This window comes from Canis lupus, chromosome 15, assembly GCF_048164855.1.
Source record: "Canis lupus baileyi chromosome 15, mCanLup2.hap1, whole genome shotgun sequence".
NCBI classification, from domain to species: Eukaryota; Metazoa; Chordata; class Mammalia; order Carnivora; family Canidae; genus Canis; species Canis lupus.
In genome coordinates, this window is record NC_132852.1 from 26,087,086 (window position 1) to 26,103,146 (window position 16,061).

The 16,061-nt window shown below is 44.7% G+C and overlaps 1 protein-coding gene across 4 annotated transcripts in view; it reads right to left on the minus strand.

Annotated features, from left to right (window-relative positions):
* Positions 1-1,873: 1,873 nt before the first annotated feature.
* Positions 1,874-16,061, minus strand: part of MFHAS1 (multifunctional ROCO family signaling regulator 1) — a 97,272-nt gene continuing 83,084 nt past the window's right edge. For 2 of the 4 annotated variants that reach the window (XR_012007565.1, XR_012007567.1), the window contains 3 exons: positions 15,257-15,383; positions 9,134-9,245; positions 1,874-4,656 (listed from right to left, as the gene is read on the minus strand). Coding sequence is in view for 1 of the 4 variants with exons in the window: in XM_072776229.1 (XP_072632330.1) it covers positions 4,623-4,656; positions 15,257-15,383 (161 nt within the window). In the remaining 3 variants the exon portion in view is untranslated. The remainder of the gene's footprint in view (positions 4,657-9,133; positions 9,246-15,256; positions 15,384-16,061) is intronic. The other 2 variants (XR_012007566.1, XM_072776229.1) reach the window with 1 other exon arrangement.

The window sequence follows — 16,061 nt, forward strand, 5'->3', positions numbered from 1 at the left end:
GGCACCAGGAGCGTAGGCCGCAGAGCCAGGATGCCCATGGAGGCGGTCGGGTCAGCGCTCTTCATCACTCTGCATCCGGCCTCCTACTAACATCAAGGCCGCTGGAGAAGTGCTGCTCCTCTGATGCTAAGTCCACAGGGCCCACACCCCCGCCTCACCTAGCACTGTCGGGGCGCACCCCAAACCCTGGAAAACCTGGTCACAGAGGGGATCTGCAGACGACTCAGGAAAGGCCCCCTTCCGCACTCTTACACGGAGAAATGCTGCGTGGAGGTCTGCTCCCCCCTCGGCCGCTCTCGCTGTGTATCTGCCCCTGAGAGCTCCTCCTAGGCCTGCAGCAAAAGCTCAGTATTTGATGCCGCATTTCTCAAACATATTTGACCTCAGAACTCCTTTACAGGGGAACATGCATGATAGCTCGGGAGATAGGATGCTTCATGGAGCAGTTGGAGAAACACTGAATTAGTCCCAGTGTTTAGAGTGAAATCATTCAAAGACATTCCAAGGACATTTCTTGTATCTAAAGATGAAAAAGACACTTCTTGAGCTGAAACATTCAAACAGGGTTTCTGTTGCCCAGTGCACGGTCCCCTGCCTGCCATCCCTAATAACTTGCAAGAATCATCTGCTTGATAAAGCCTCTTGCAGCAACTCAGCATCCCCGCTCTACTCCGTGTAGGAACGTCCTGTCCCAGCGGTTGAGGCCCTTCCTCCCTCTACCACTGGGTGCCGGGGCCAGGAGCAAGGGAACCCCTGGGCTTTTGAATTTAACTGCCAGAGCAGCCCCCACCTCGGGAGCGCTGTGTATTCAAAGCAAATCTGGGAATCAACTTCCAAAAGTTCACAGTGGGCAGCCCGGGCGGCTCAGCGCTGCCTTCGGCCCAGAGCCTGATCCTGGGGGCCTGCTTCTCCCTCTGCCTGTGTCTCAGGAATAAATACAATCTTCAAAAAAAAAACCTCACAGGTAGGAGGAACTGCTTGCAAGGGAACAGGGAATGACAGACAGAGGTGATGAATCATACAGCGTAGTTGCCATGGACACCTGCGTACCTGTGCTGTGCTCAGCGAGGCTGAGAACTCTGAGTTTCTTGGTCAAAACAAAAAACCCCCAAAACAGAAAAACAACCAAAAAACCCACTAGGCCCCAAAGGATGAGTTCTGCTCCCTGTACTACTCTCTAGCAGGAGGGAGGGCTGGAGGACAGGCTATGGGGCCCACGGCCAGCTCCGCTGTCCTTTGGAAAATTCTGATGGCCCACCACAGTGTCAGCTTGTCTGCTGGGACAGGGAATGGAGCCTCTGACCCAGCACTGGCAGGTCTGCGAATATAGACGCCTCCCCATGCCCAGGACAGTAGTCATGCAGCAGGGGTGGCCAGGCCTTCTGCTGAGAACCCCGCCCCCCGGCTCCGCTCCCTCCGCAAAGAAAGATCAGGAAAGGGGAACCTGCAACGTGTGGTGGACTCCTAGGTTTAAGAGGATCGCAGATCCCTGATAAAGGATTTGGTTAAAGAGAGAGCCGCTAGTCGGGCACTGAATCTCTGGTCTGAGAAGAAGCAGGGTTTTCATCATTTTCAAAATGAAGACTTTCCCCAAACAGTGCAGCCACCGTCCATCTCCTGCAGCTCAAAAGTGACTTAGGAATGTAAAAGTCAGGGGTGCCTGGGTGGCTCAGCAGTGGAGCGGCAGCCTTCAGCTCAGGTGGTGATCCCGGGGTCCCTGCGTCGGGGTCCCTGCAGGGAGCCTGCTCCTCCTCTATGTCTCTCTCTGTGCCTCTCATGAATAAATAAAATCTTTAAAATATATATATAAAAGTTATTCTTATACCTGAAACTAAAGAAACCAAGAAACAAAAATAACTAAACTCTGCAAGTATAAATTGCTTAACCATTTCTTTGTATTTTTATTGAATTTTTTTGATTTTTTTAAAATTTCTGCCCAGTAAAGACAAAGGGGAGACCACAATCACAATTTACAAAGTGTGGCATGACAAAGAACACACACACACGCCCCAGCAGGAATTATACCAAACCCTTTCCTTTTTATTCATTCAAAAGAGTCCAATGCACAAATGTCAAATATGAGCACTGTCATTTTTTTTTCTCGGAAGAGGGAAAAAAAACATTTATTCTGGCAGCACTTTTACAATTCCAGGAAGTGGTTTTGATACCACAAGATGCAGGAATAGAAACCATAACAAACTCGAAGGGCGTTTGTTTGGGAGGCAAGGGACAACTTGGTCTGAAAAGACTCCCCTTGTGCTTTAGTGAACTGCCTGTCGGCCTCTGCCGGCTGAGTCTCCCTTCCCAGGTATGGAACTGTCTGCATAGACACTGAAATTTCCTGTGGAGCAGAGTATTTTCTGTATCTCCAACCCTCCCTCCACCCTGAAGCAAGGGCTCGAGCTTTTCTGGAGCTTCTTCTGGTCACATGACCCTCAATCATGATGACCTTTTTGCCAAAACACATGTGACACTGAAATTTCTTCTTAACTGCTTCTCTAGGGTTCAGATGACAGCACAAAACATCACTTGTCAAAAAATAGCAGATATTAAGAATGTGGGCATTTGTGTTCATAGTAATAACAAACATTTTGCAGGGTATGTCACCCAAAGGAGCATTTTTTTTCTTTTTTTTTCCATTTAATATGGTCCCCTGGGGAGTTAGCCCAAAGTCACATCCTTAAGAGTCCTTGCAAAAGACTAGTCAAAGTCAGTTAATTTGACAGTTTGAGAACCGTCTCGTGCCAATTACAAAACTCCTATGCCCAACAATTCAATGGTCCATAAAGCAATGAAATGTTACCATTCGGCTTACACGCACACACGCACACGCGCACACACTCACACAAGAACTGTGACAAAAGGATTAAGCCGGTGATCTTGTGACTGTGTTCTAAAAGGAAATGAAATTTCAAAACTGAGGTGTCCATATTCAAGTATCCAAAAATGCAGAAATAGTCTGATCCCATTTGATTTTATGACCATGAGAAATCACATTTGTTTAACTGAGATTCTGGAGTTAGTGAAGTCGACTCCTGGGGCAGAAAAATCTACAAAAATCTACAAAAATTAGGATTTTTCACAATGCAGCCGCTTGCTAGTTTGTCATTCCTTTTAAAAATACATTGAGACTTTGTATACTGGCATTGCAAGAGTCAATACTTTATAAAAGAAGTAAAAGAATACTACCGGCTGACTCACTTTTCATGCCTTACACTGGCGAGAAACAGTGTGTTTTACACATTTTCCCGTCAACACACAGGGAGGCAGCTGCAAACAGAGTCCTTTACATCCTCCAAAGAACGTGTTACTACTGCAGCAGCAGATACCGTTTGGCCCCAATTCCAAGTAGATGAGAGAGCAATTTGCTTTGCTTTGCACGTTTTACTTTGTGGAGATTGAAAAACAATGGTGTTACTAGTTCTTGCCAGTAGACCATCCAGTCAGAGGCTCTATATTTATAAATAACCAATGTGGGATTGTGCTCTCCAGTTAGGCAACTCACTATCTTAAGGTCTGACAGCCAGATGTGGAGGGCTTGCAAAGGGCTCTGCTAAATTTCACAGACTGTTGTTGTAGCAGGGAGAAAAAAGTACTCATTAGCAAAGCTCTTTGCACCATTCACAACCGACTCCTGATTATCTTAAGCTATGAAAGACTCAGGTTTTCCATGGACTCGTTTGTTGACTCTTCTGTCCCCTTCCCCTGAAGCATCCTAACACCAGGCTTCCGTCACCACATTGCTCAGGGACAACTTGCTGTCAACACGCAGCCCAGGCGAATCCCAGGCCGGAGAGGGAAGGTTCCACCTGGCATGCGCAGATGTGCGGGCAAAGCAAAACAGGAATCCCACCAGCCTGCCCAACAAACGGGCTTACAGGCTGGGACCATTATTTAAAAGATAGAGAGGACACACTGCCTGATATGCACGTTGAAGGTTCTTGCTGATTATCGGCAACCTCTATGACCGCAACACTTAATCCACGGGCAGAGAGATTTTTTTTTAATCTCAGAAGGATTAACGAATAAAGAATGAAAAAGGTCTTACGCTAAAATAAGAAATCAGCCCCATCTTGGCACAGTTCTCATGCAGAATATTGCACCCAGTGTTAACTAACGCTAGAAGCATCAAACTGTATAAATTTAAATGTATTTGCATATTATAAAAATAAAGATAAACATATACATATTTTACACTAGTTACGGAACAGCAATGAACGGTCAGTCGATCCCTCTTTCACATTTAACAGAACTGAAATCTGAGTGCTCAAAACACGGCCACCTGTACTGAACTATGGCTTTTATGTGCACAGAAAACAAAATCCCTGAGAAGCCATTCGACTTTTTTTTCTTTTCTTCAAGTAGCGCTCTCCTTGGAGGATCACAGTTCTGAGGTTCAGGTTGTAAAACATTTGCTCCATGTTCTCTCCCTTCGTCCCCCTGCCCCTCCCCACTTCATCTATGCGCCAGGTGTGCTCTCTCCTCTGCAAGCACCCTGAACATCTATTCACTCAAGTTCACGGAACACGCGTGGGAGTGTGGAGGGTTTCCCAGGTATGAAAGATGATCCAGGTGAGTTCTGATGCTCTCTTTTCTCCACGGAAATTCCATAGCCATAGAAGTCATTGGTTTCTGTGCTTTTCACCAACGTTCTTCCTATATGGGTGGACGAGAAGAAAGCAGAGAAATGACAAAAGGGGACAGAGAACGATATTCTCAACTATAAGACCTGGAAGTGATCATAGGAACTGTTTTTTTTTTTTTTTTTTGGCAGATTTTAAGTTCTACTTCTGGAACTCCTTATAAAAAAACAATGTAAATGTCGGGCAACTAATAAGCCTACAGAGGAAAGTGTCTTTTCACTGGAAAGCTGGTCAAATACTTCTGTTTGTGACGTGACGTGCAGACAAAGAGAGGAACTACAGTAATCAGTAAAACTCACCTAATCCATTGTCATTTCATAGCTGAATTAGATATGTAATCAGGAACCCCAAACTCTACCCATAGCCCTGGGTCCTTTCAAGAAACATCCATGGGGACACACACACACACACACACGCTGAATAACCCCCCAGGAGTAGCACTCTATACTGAAAAGTGAGAACTTTGAGTTTAGGATGTTGATCTGGCCTAAAAGGCATGATTTCCCTTAAAGTGTTAGAGGCAAGATGGTCAAACTAAAAACTGGTATTAGATCAATAGAAAATGAAGAAACTCTTGCATCGTCATTGAATTAAACAGGGTGGCATCCGATTCAGACAAATGGTTAGGGGGTAAATGTCAAAGGTCCCCCTCCCTTATACGGGCTTTCCTATGATGACATGCATATCCTCCCCCCTCCATCTCTCTCGGTGCCACTTGATTTTATGGAGAGTATTTTAGTTACATGACCAAAAACATGTACCTTCCAGGTACTGACTATTTACTACACCCCAGGAATCACACCACTCACTGCAGTGCATTATTTGATTAATCCTCAATGCGTCACGCACCCATGAAGTAAGCTCCATCCTACTCGGCATTCACCAAGAAGGAAATTAAGGTTCCAAGAGGTTAAGGAACTTCCCTGTGGGTACACATCAGTGGGCAACAGGGCCAGCCTTTAACGAGGGTTATTTGACTCCAAAGCACGCTTGACAGCTCAGAGCGGGGTTGGGACGTTGGGGGCCCTAGGAGAGTTTCCTGTTTCTCTGGCACTCAGCCAGGAGGGCTTTTTGCAGGCCTATTACTCTAGTAAACTGCCCAGTAGAGAAAGTCTTGAAAAGTGCCTCAAATTCAAGTAATAGTATAATAACTCTAACTGTAGAGAGGATGGCAGTGTGAAAACTCCTGCCTCCACCAAGCAGTTACCTCTGGCGGTTTGAGCTCTGGGCTTGGGAGGGGGAGGCGCCGTGCAAATGTTTTTCTCAGTGAATCTAACAAGCTTTCGGAAATGCAGGCAGTCGTATCTGGCTGGCTGTCCCCTGAGCCACACGTAAGACAGAAACGCGAGAATGTCTAAGCGAGAGCACCCAGAGGGAAAAGGGAAACCACTTTGAGTATATTTCCACATTGGTACCACTTTGTGTGTATAGGCTCTTAGGGAAGGAAAGAGCCATCAGATCACCAACGTTCCTCACCTCACACTGCTTCTCCATCCCAGAAGGTCTACCTCAAATGCTACTTCCTCGCACTTTTCCAGATCCTTCTTGGTAGAGTTCTTTCTTCTCAGGGGACTTTGCTGATACACTCACTGTGGCAGGGATCATATTTTCATTGTAATTAGACACTCACGAGTTTGTCTGGTTATGTCTCTGATTCCCATTCTCCCCAAAGAGACTATTAGATTCGTGAGGGCAGGGTCTGTCTGGCTATTTCTGCAGCCTCAGCACCTGGCGCGATGCCTGGTGGAGGGCAAATCCTTAGCTAAGCCCTGCTGCAGGAATAGTGAATAAGATGTGATGAAAAAGTCACAGGTGAAATAGCCAGGACACTGCGAGACTGTTATCGTCACAGCGGAATATAAGGAGTGAAGCAATGAATGCTTACAGGTAGAAGGGTTGCAGATGGCGTCTCAGAGGAGCTGACACATGACCTTGGCCGTAGGGACAATGGGTCTTCACCAGATGTGTGTGTGTGTGTGTGTGTGTGTGTGTGTGTGTGTGTGTGTGTGTGGAGGGGGCACAGGTAGCCATGGGCTGAGAGCCAGCCAGGCCTGCAGTATGGTTGACCTCCCCCAAAGTCAGGGTGGGTCACACATGTCAGCAGGGTGCCTGGGGTCTGTGATTCATGCCCAGGGGTTTGAACTTAAGCCTATAATCACCAGGAAGCACCAACAGGCTTTTAGAGAGAGAAATGGCAGGGTCCGTCATTAAAAGATAATATTGGTTTGAAGGGAAAAAAAGATTAGAGAGACGGAGGCCAGCTGAGACTCAATCACAGGTATCTTGGTAGGGACAGGCGCATCTAGATGACAGCACAGGCCGAGGAGAAAGATGTCTGAACAAATGTGCCCATGTCAAGGCACACTGCAAAAGTGGGAGAACAGGTGTCAGTGGAAGGCTGCAGGGGTGGAGGAAGGAGAGGGAAGCGTGACGGCTGGCCGACTCCTGGTCTGGCCAGTGGGTACATGGCACGGCCACTCCCTGAGGCGGGAAGCACAGACCGAGGCTGAGCACTGAGGGGAAAGACAGCAACTCACACCTATGAAGCCTATGGACATCCCAGGGAGTTGCAGTGGGACGCCAGGTAGAGAATTCTGGAGCTGAAGGAGAGGTCAGAGTGAGGGCCCAGACCCAGAATCCTCTCGGGGTACTGAACCTGCTCTTCCTGGGACACAGCATGACTCTTCAAGGTATTCAGAGGCCTAGGCTGGTGCTTGACGTCTGGGCCCTTGCTGGCCCTAGAGGGCCTGTCCTCCCCACAATGGCCAGTTCCCGGAGATAGTCAACAGCTCTAATGTGAGTGCACTTCTCAATAAGACCAACGCCCCATACACCCCAGCCACTCCCTCTATCAGGCTCTGACAGAGCAGGCCACTGGCTCTCCGCCCTCCTCACTCCAGGGTCACCTGCCAGACACCCAGGGTCTGCCCTCCGTCCCACAGCCTGCTGAAACTACTCATGCTGGCTCAGCCCGGCTAGCACCTTCCCTTGGAGAACACAGTACAGGCTTCTGCCCAGTTCCTGCCCCTCTGCCTCATGCCCCACCCAGCAATTCCCCAGGAGCCCCCCATCCATGGCCTGACACCCACCCTCCTCTTGGGCACAGTCCGTCATAAACTATCTATTCAATGGCACTCGTTTCCTGGTCTGTTGGCCTTACCATACCTGCAACACTCTATTATTCCCCTGCATTTTAAAACAAGCATGTAAGTAAGAACTTGGTGTGAAAACAGCACGGGATCTGGGAGCCACGATGTGAGTTTTAGGCTGTGCTGTGCCGCTCAGTAACTGCGATTATCAGCACGTAGCTTGGTCTGGAGCCCAGAGCTCCCTGCCCTGTGTGCCCCATGGGGCTGTTAGGAGCAAATGAGTGAGGGGGCTCTGCTCTGAGGGGCACCACACCACAGGCATTTGTGATCATGATAGGAAAGAAACAATACCACTCATCTCCTCTTTCTCCCATGAAGATGCAGTTAGGACACTGCAGGTGGCCTTACACACAGATCCTCACTGGGTGAAGGAGAGGGTGGGCCAACATTCTTTCCTACCTATCCAGCACTTTTTTTTTTTTTTTAAGATTTTATTTATTTATTCTTGAGAGACACAGAGGCAGAGACACAGGCAGAGGAGAAGCAGGCTCCATACAGTGAGCCTGATGCGAGACTTGATCCCAGGTATCCAGGATCACATCCTGGGCTGAAGGCAGACGCTCAACCACTGAGCCACCCAGGCGTCCCTCCAGCACACATGTTGACCTTCCTTGGGCAGGCACCTCAGTTAATAAACTAAATGCTCCGAGGCAAGTTAGTGAGCCTGTTTCATTCTAGGATCCAGATGTGTATTGTGGAATTTTGTTTTTTAGGATTACCTTGATATGCCACCCACAGCGTACACCACTAACATTCTTGGTAGAGAAAAGAGCAGCCGAAGTTTATTGAGCGCTGTGTACTCCATGTAAAGAATCATGTCAACTGCTCCCCTTGCAATGATCTCTCTAAATGCTCACAACCACCCCACGGGGACAACCGTTTTCTGGAATCTGCATCGGACACAGTTCTATAGTCACAGCACCAACAAATCGCAAAGATTCGAACTCAGGTAGTTTAACTCCAGAGCCCGAACTGCCTTGAGAAAATAAATGTGAACACTACCTTTAAAAGCAATTTGTTGTGTTGCTCCATTCGAGATTTTCCTAATGGGATGTCCGTGCATAATATATTTTTTTAAATGACTTTTTTCCAGCAAGGAACAAAGATGACTAATACATGTGATAATATCACAGTAAGTTTAGGCAAAAGAATCAAGCAGTTTCCTTATTCTAATTTCCCAAAGGCTTCTGGATAAGCAAAGGATTCACACACTTGAAATGCACTGCTGTGTAGGATCTCTTCATCCCAAACCCCACCCCACCCTTATTTTCCCCTAAACTTTTGGGTCTTCAGGAAGCCCTTATCTATTTAAGAAACCCTCTCTGCTTCCCAGAGACTTACCCTTAATAAATGGTGCTCCTAAAGTCACAGATTGGATACAGTAAAAAATGATGACATAAGGGGAAGAAGCACTATCTTTTCCACTTAATTTTCCAAGAAAGTATGGAGATACCTAAGCAGAGAGGGAACAAATTCTAGTATCAGTGTGGCTGGCGGGGCACTAAATAATCCAAGAGACACTATTTCTCCTGGCCTGTGAAGGTAGTGAGGCAATGAGCTGTCTCACTCCTTCCAAAAACAAAGCAAATCACTGTGATACCCTCCACAGGCCACCTCCACATTGAGCTCCTTTTCTCCTGAAATACCATCCCCACCCTTCATGTTCTACAGCTCCGTGGTCAGTGAAAGATCCTTCATCGTTGTAAAGCCAGATTCGTGTTGCTCCATTGCTTTCATTAAAAATTTTTTTTAAAAATTAAAAAAAGAAAGAAAAAGAAAGAGAAAGAAAGAAAGAAAATGTCAAGTGCAGTTAAACATATTTTCCCTGTTTATCTGATGAGATAAAGGATAAAGATTCTTCATACTACTTTTTATAAAAGGCAATTTCAATTGGTCTTAAATATCCTTCTGTCATAACAATGTAACTGCCAAAATTCCTATGGAAGTAATCATTCTATCTTTGGGACTACTGATAAACAGTACGGAACTGAATTTACTGGGGTCTTGCTTGACTGGGGACACTACGGTATTTATGCAATAACCCAAGTTTAAAAGGTAGTTCTGAAAGGCAGTGTCTCGGCCCTGCCTTTCATCCTTAGTCGTACTTTCTGGAAAAGCAGAAAGCTTATTAGCTCAACAATTTTCAAACCAGCTCATGTTTTCCAAATCTGTAACACACGAACTGCCCCAATCTGGATTTACCTCCGTCGTCAGGTCGGCCACTCCACATGGAGCGTAGACACACATCGTACCACCACCAGAGAAATGGCAGTTGTCAAGAAATAAAAATGATAGAGTCCCATTTCCTGTATGTTTAAGGGTCAGTCCATTAAGAAACCACATGGAAGAATGTGGATTGCATTTCAGTATGCCTTTAGGTAAAACATTTTTATATGCTAACCTACTGGATTCTGTCTCTTAAATGAAAATAAGTAGATAAATTGGGTCATCTGGCAGTTTCTCTTTACTGAGTCTATACATTACTTGGTAGAAGTGGGGTTGGTCTACTCCTCTTTGGAAATGAGAGAGAGGAACGTTCTATAGGATACCTAAGAATACAGAGCAACCAGTGAGCTGCCATTCGTCTAAAGAGGTTCACGCTTCCCTACTGAACTGGAATTTTAAGTGTCTCAACATGCAGAGCAGCAGGATAAAGACAGGATTTCACAACTAAAAGTGTAAAAAAAAAAAGTTAAAATGAATCTACTTTCTTTACTTTCCCCATTGAAAGTATAGTTTTGCCTCTTAATGATTTGTAATGTCCAAGACTCAGTATCCCTTTGATGTCGAGACTTCAGTTAGGCTGACCATTCAGAATTTCTGAAGGATGAGTATGTGAGATGTTGGATGGGGTGATTAATTACTGGATGGCGGGAACCCTTTCACAATGTATTGTGTATCAAGTCACCATGATGAACATTGTAAATATCTTACAATTTTATTTGTCAATGATATGTCACTAAAGCTGGAAAAAAAAAGATCAGTGGTTGCCAGGGTTAAGGAGGAAGGGAGGAATGAACAGATGGAGCACAGAGGACTTTTAGGGCAATGGAAATATTGGTGTTTATTTATTTATTTTTTTTTAAGATTTTATTCATTTATCTGAGAGGGAGCAGGAGCGAGACAGATCACAGAGGGAGAGGGAGAAGCAGACTCCCTGCTGAGTGAAGAGCCTGCTGTGGGTCTCGATCCCAGGACCCCGAGATGATGACCTAAGCCAAAGGCAGATGCTTAACTGAGCCACCCGGTGCCCCAAAAATTGGTTTTGATACTATAATGGAGGATACACAAGCACATGGAGTGTGAAGTAAACTGTGGCCTCTGAGTGACGACGATGTGTCAGTGTGTCCTCATCAAGTGTTTCATATGCACCACTCTGGTGACAGCTGTCAATGTGGGGGAGCTGCGGTGTGTGGGGGCTAGGGGGTCAGGGGGCATCTCTGTACCTTCTGCTTAATTTTGTTGTGAATCTAAAATGGCTCTATAAAATAAAGTTTATGTTTTAAAAAATTGGTACCTATACTAAAAAAAAAAAAAAAAAAAAAAGACAAAAAGGTCTGAAGGAGGCTGATCTTCCTTCCCTTACCTTCACTGTCCAATAAATGGTGGGCTGGCAGTGGGTACAAGCAATTCACTGCCTTTAGACGGAATTAGGTCAAGAAGAGCACTTTATAAGAGTTTCTTTGAAACTCACAAATCTGCTTCATAGCCAAGAAGAACACTTTATAAGAATTTCTTTGAAACTCACAAATCTGCTTCATACCAGTGCAACCAGGCGGCAAAGCCATTCCTGAAAGGGACACAAAAAAATTTCTTGACTGCATGGAACTAGGTGTTGTATTAGATGTTAAGTAGCTGCAAACGGGCACACGTTTCCTTTAAGAGAGGTGAAAATGTTCTAGAATTAGATAGTGGTGATGGCTATGGACCACATAATAAATATGTCATAAAGAAATCACTGAATTATTTTTAAAATGTACCAAACAGAATGTGTATCCTTAAGGAGGTCAGAATTTTTTGGAGCTATCTAGCAGATGTGCTACTAGGTGAATTTTCATCTCATCTCAAAAGCAAATGTCCTTGAAAATCAGCCCAGGAGAACCCAAGTATGGAATGACTCACATTTCTATCTGGTAGTCAGCAAAGAGAACAAAAAGCCACTCAGCTCCTCAGTATCCTCCTAGAGGGTGAGACAGAGGTGAGGCATCTCATTCATGTGACCTCTAACCACTTCCCAATGGAAAGCTGGTGGTGACCCTAATCGCCAATCACCAAAACAAATGATCAAAGTAAATCATCTTCTTTAAAAAAAAAAAAAAAAAAGGGATCCCTGGGTGGCGCAGCGGTTTGGCGCCTGCCTTTGGCCCAGGGCGCAATCCTGGAGACCCGGGATCGAATCCCACATCAGGCTCCGGTGCATGGAGCCTGCTTCTCCCTCTGCCTATGTCTCTGCCTCTCTCTCTCTCTCTCTCTCTCTGTGACTATCATAAATAAATAAAAATTTAAAAAAAAATCACTACTATTATTCTCTGTGTCTCCCCATAGGGAAATAAAACACAGAAAAATTTTAAATGAGAAATAGAAAAGCTTGAGATTTATAAGGAAGATCCAATCAAGTAACAGTTGTTGGTGGTTTTTCTTTATAAAGGATATGGCAGCACCATTATTTTATACACGGTCAGAGGCAGGCTTAAAGTTAAATGACAAGTCTCTGATTTGACCTGTAAATGAGAGGAGTTAAGGAATTTGGATTGTCTTTTTCAAAAAACACCATGAGATCTAGATCAATGACATAGGAATAGAGGGTGATTATTCTGTTAGGCCTGGAAGAGTTTTCAGGCTGATGTCTGTTGTCCTGACATAATTATTAAGAGCGCTCCTGTGATCCTCAATCCTTTCTTGATTTGTGCAATAAAATACTGATCCATGTAGCATGGATTAGCTTTGACTTGGTGCTGACAACTGGTTACTGACTGGAGTGAGGCTCTATAGCCAAAGATAAAGCCCAATGGCGAGGGAGTCCACTTTTAGAGTCCTGGAGGGGACCCCAGAGTTCAGGAAGTCCAGCATACATACATTACAATCAGCAGGTGGACTACCATTTCCAGACCAGTGCCTGCCTGGTCCCCCTGGAAATCCTGATATATATATATCTCTGATTAAGAAAGACTCATCTCCACCATCTACCCTGCCTTTTATGGGGTGATAGAGAAGTAAAAGATCACTTTACCATGACTTGCTGAAGATAACTTGGTTGGAGTTGAGAAGCCAGTGCAATAATAGCCCAGCCTCCCAATTCCTCCTGCCTGCTGGCACCTGCTAGCCTAACTGTCAGAGTCAGATCCAAGCTGTGACAACATGATAACCACCCACTGTGACAGTTTTCCTCATCAGTCCCCCAAATCTCCTTACTTTCAATACCCTGTCATCAGCATATAAATCAGACCTCTACCAGGCAGGGCTGGCCTGCACGTATGTTTGTTTTCATGGATATTCTCTCATTTAGAATTAAGACTACACTCCAGACCTGCTGTCCATTGTATGAGACTTAAAAAAAAAACACAATCCATTTTAAAAATAAAACTATTCACAGCTAGGTCAAAAATAGTTCAATCCCTAAAGGTATTCTCTCCAGCATCTAGATGTTTGAGGCTACGTGGCTTTGATTACCCAAGACCTTCAAGCTGCTTATTCATTGAGGTATAATAAACTGTGACAGAGGGGCTGATAGCATTTTTTTCCAGGCTGGTATAAATGTCTTTCTGTGGCAGTACAGAGAGAAGCCCATGGGAAAACACTGATAAAGCTGGCTCGGTGCCACAGTGGTTTCTTGTGCAAATGGATATTTTAACCTCTACCTCTATCTCACCTCTTAAATGGCATGGCAAAATAAGAGGTTAACATCTGTGCTGGCTCAGGAAAATCTACCCCAATGCAAAGCATATTGCAAATTGTTTCTCTCCACGTCATTGCCTGCCACTTCTGTAAATCCCCTTATCCTTTCCCTACGTGTACCTGAAAAAAGAGACCAATGGACACCAAAAAACAGTAACATTTCTGTCCTGTGCTGTGTTTGGGACAGAGGATGCTCTGGTTAATATGAAGTTACTATCTAATCCTAAGAAGTGCTTTGAGATTTCACAATGTCTTACGGTCATATTAGTGATGAATTAGACCATGTGCAGGTTTGCTAAAACAGCATTCTGAATATGCAGCGGTGCATAAGACTCTCCCTTGGGCATTCAGAGATATGTTCCAGCAAAGATGAAGTAAGGATGTTCTAATGAGTCATCCGGTTTGAGGAATGGAGCAGCACACTTCTGCAGTGGCTAAGGAATGAGCACCCACTGAATCCCTCGCCCTGCAGATGACACACCAAAGTCAGGAAAATGGACACTTCAGGATAGAGGCAGGAGCTCCTCCTGCACAAGACTTTCTGCAATGCAGCCTCATGGCAAGTGTCTCAAGATGAGGAGGACGAGTCACCATTTTCAAATGCAAACTTCAGAAACTCCCTATAAAATGTTTATATATATACACATATATATAAAAGCATTTATATAATATATATATAAAATATAAAAATATAGAAAATAAAAATTATATATATTTATATATAAAATATAAAAATATAGAAAAATATATTTTTCCATATATATATATATATATGGAAAAAAATTCTATGTGGTCAAGTAGGAAAAAAAATGGAAGTCTGCTCCCTGAATACTTTGCTGTCTGCGTCATGTCGCCCCTATCACCCAGATAACAGGATCTGCTCCAAGAAAACTGTGGCCTCTACTTTTCAAGATTTGTGGTGAAAAGGTATTTCATCTCAGTTCAGCAGTGGCCTATTTGGTTCTTAATACTACAAAAAGAAAAAAAACCCAACCCAGGATGAGTTAGATGTATAATGCTAAGCTAACACTATATCCAAAAGTTAGTTCAGGCATGTACATTTTCTGTGTTTAAGTCCATTTAGGGGAAGCGATCTGCACAGCTACTGATTATTAAGGCCTGAGAATCAGAGACCTATGGAGAAAAATAATCCACTACAGATTTTCTTTAGGCTTTTCTTACTTAATGGGCCCTCATTGTTCTCACTATCCATTAAAAAAATGCTCTTTTTGGAGGCAGATACCTACAAATATGCTAAAACCCAATTAATTACATACTTTAAATGCATGAACTGTATTGTATGTGAATGACCGATAGCTCAATAAGGCTGTTAAATGCTCTTTTACCAGCAAAGCAAAAAAAAAAAAAAAAAATCATAAACAAGAAAAAAATAATTCCTAGTTTGCTACATAAATCATGGTGTCCGTGGTCCCCTAGATATCTAGGTATGCCCTGGGAGAGTGTTCAAGGTTTGCTGGAAGGTACTTAATTTAACTTCGCTTTTTGTTATCACCACTCCTGAGGCAGGATTGGGAGTGAGAGGCAGGGGCTACCGTGTGTGACACTCACTTAGAACAGGGGCTGATCACAGTCGGTGTTGGTGGGTAAACCAAGGCAACATTCACTCGCTCGCTGCCGTTCTTAGGGCAAATGATCTCTGCCACTCCTTCGGGTCTGGGCTGACTCAGCAACTCCCCTGCAGGAAGAGAGAGAAAATGCATTCGTGAGACGTACCTTACCAGTGGGACCCTGTGACAGAGTAATACAGCGCTCGCTCAGGGCTCAGGGCTGGGGGTCAGCAGGGAGAGGGCCAGGTAGTGAGGAAGCAAAGGGTCTCCAGACATGGAGTCAGAGAACAAATACACACCCCAGAATCACAAAACTGGCCCTGCTGCTCCCACTCCACTGCCTAAATTCTCATCTGCATCACCGTGGAGAACGTTCTCGTGGTTGTGGCGAAAAGGCCATCGTTCCAGACAAAGACAGCCTCTACCAGCATTTTCCTCACCTTCCTTTCACAGACTGACTCCAGAGATCTTTATCTAGATGTCCTGGCAAATTGAGCCAGGATCCCTAGAGGCCCGAGAAGCAAGGCCTGCCAAGAAGGTGTTCGTAATTAGCATTCAGGGCAGACAGGATTCGGGCAGATGTAGCAGCCTTTCAACAAAGCCCTGCAAAAATGATCTCGAAATGCAGCCGACTAAAGCTGTCAGCAAGGTAAACAGCCCAGCTTCACACTGGCAAGAGGAGGATTTCCTACGTAGGTATGTGTGGGGATTTGAAAGCACCAGCCTAATACTATGTTATGAGTAATGGGGTCTAGTAAAAACAGACAATTAACCTAATGGATTACCACAATACCCAAAGGAAATCT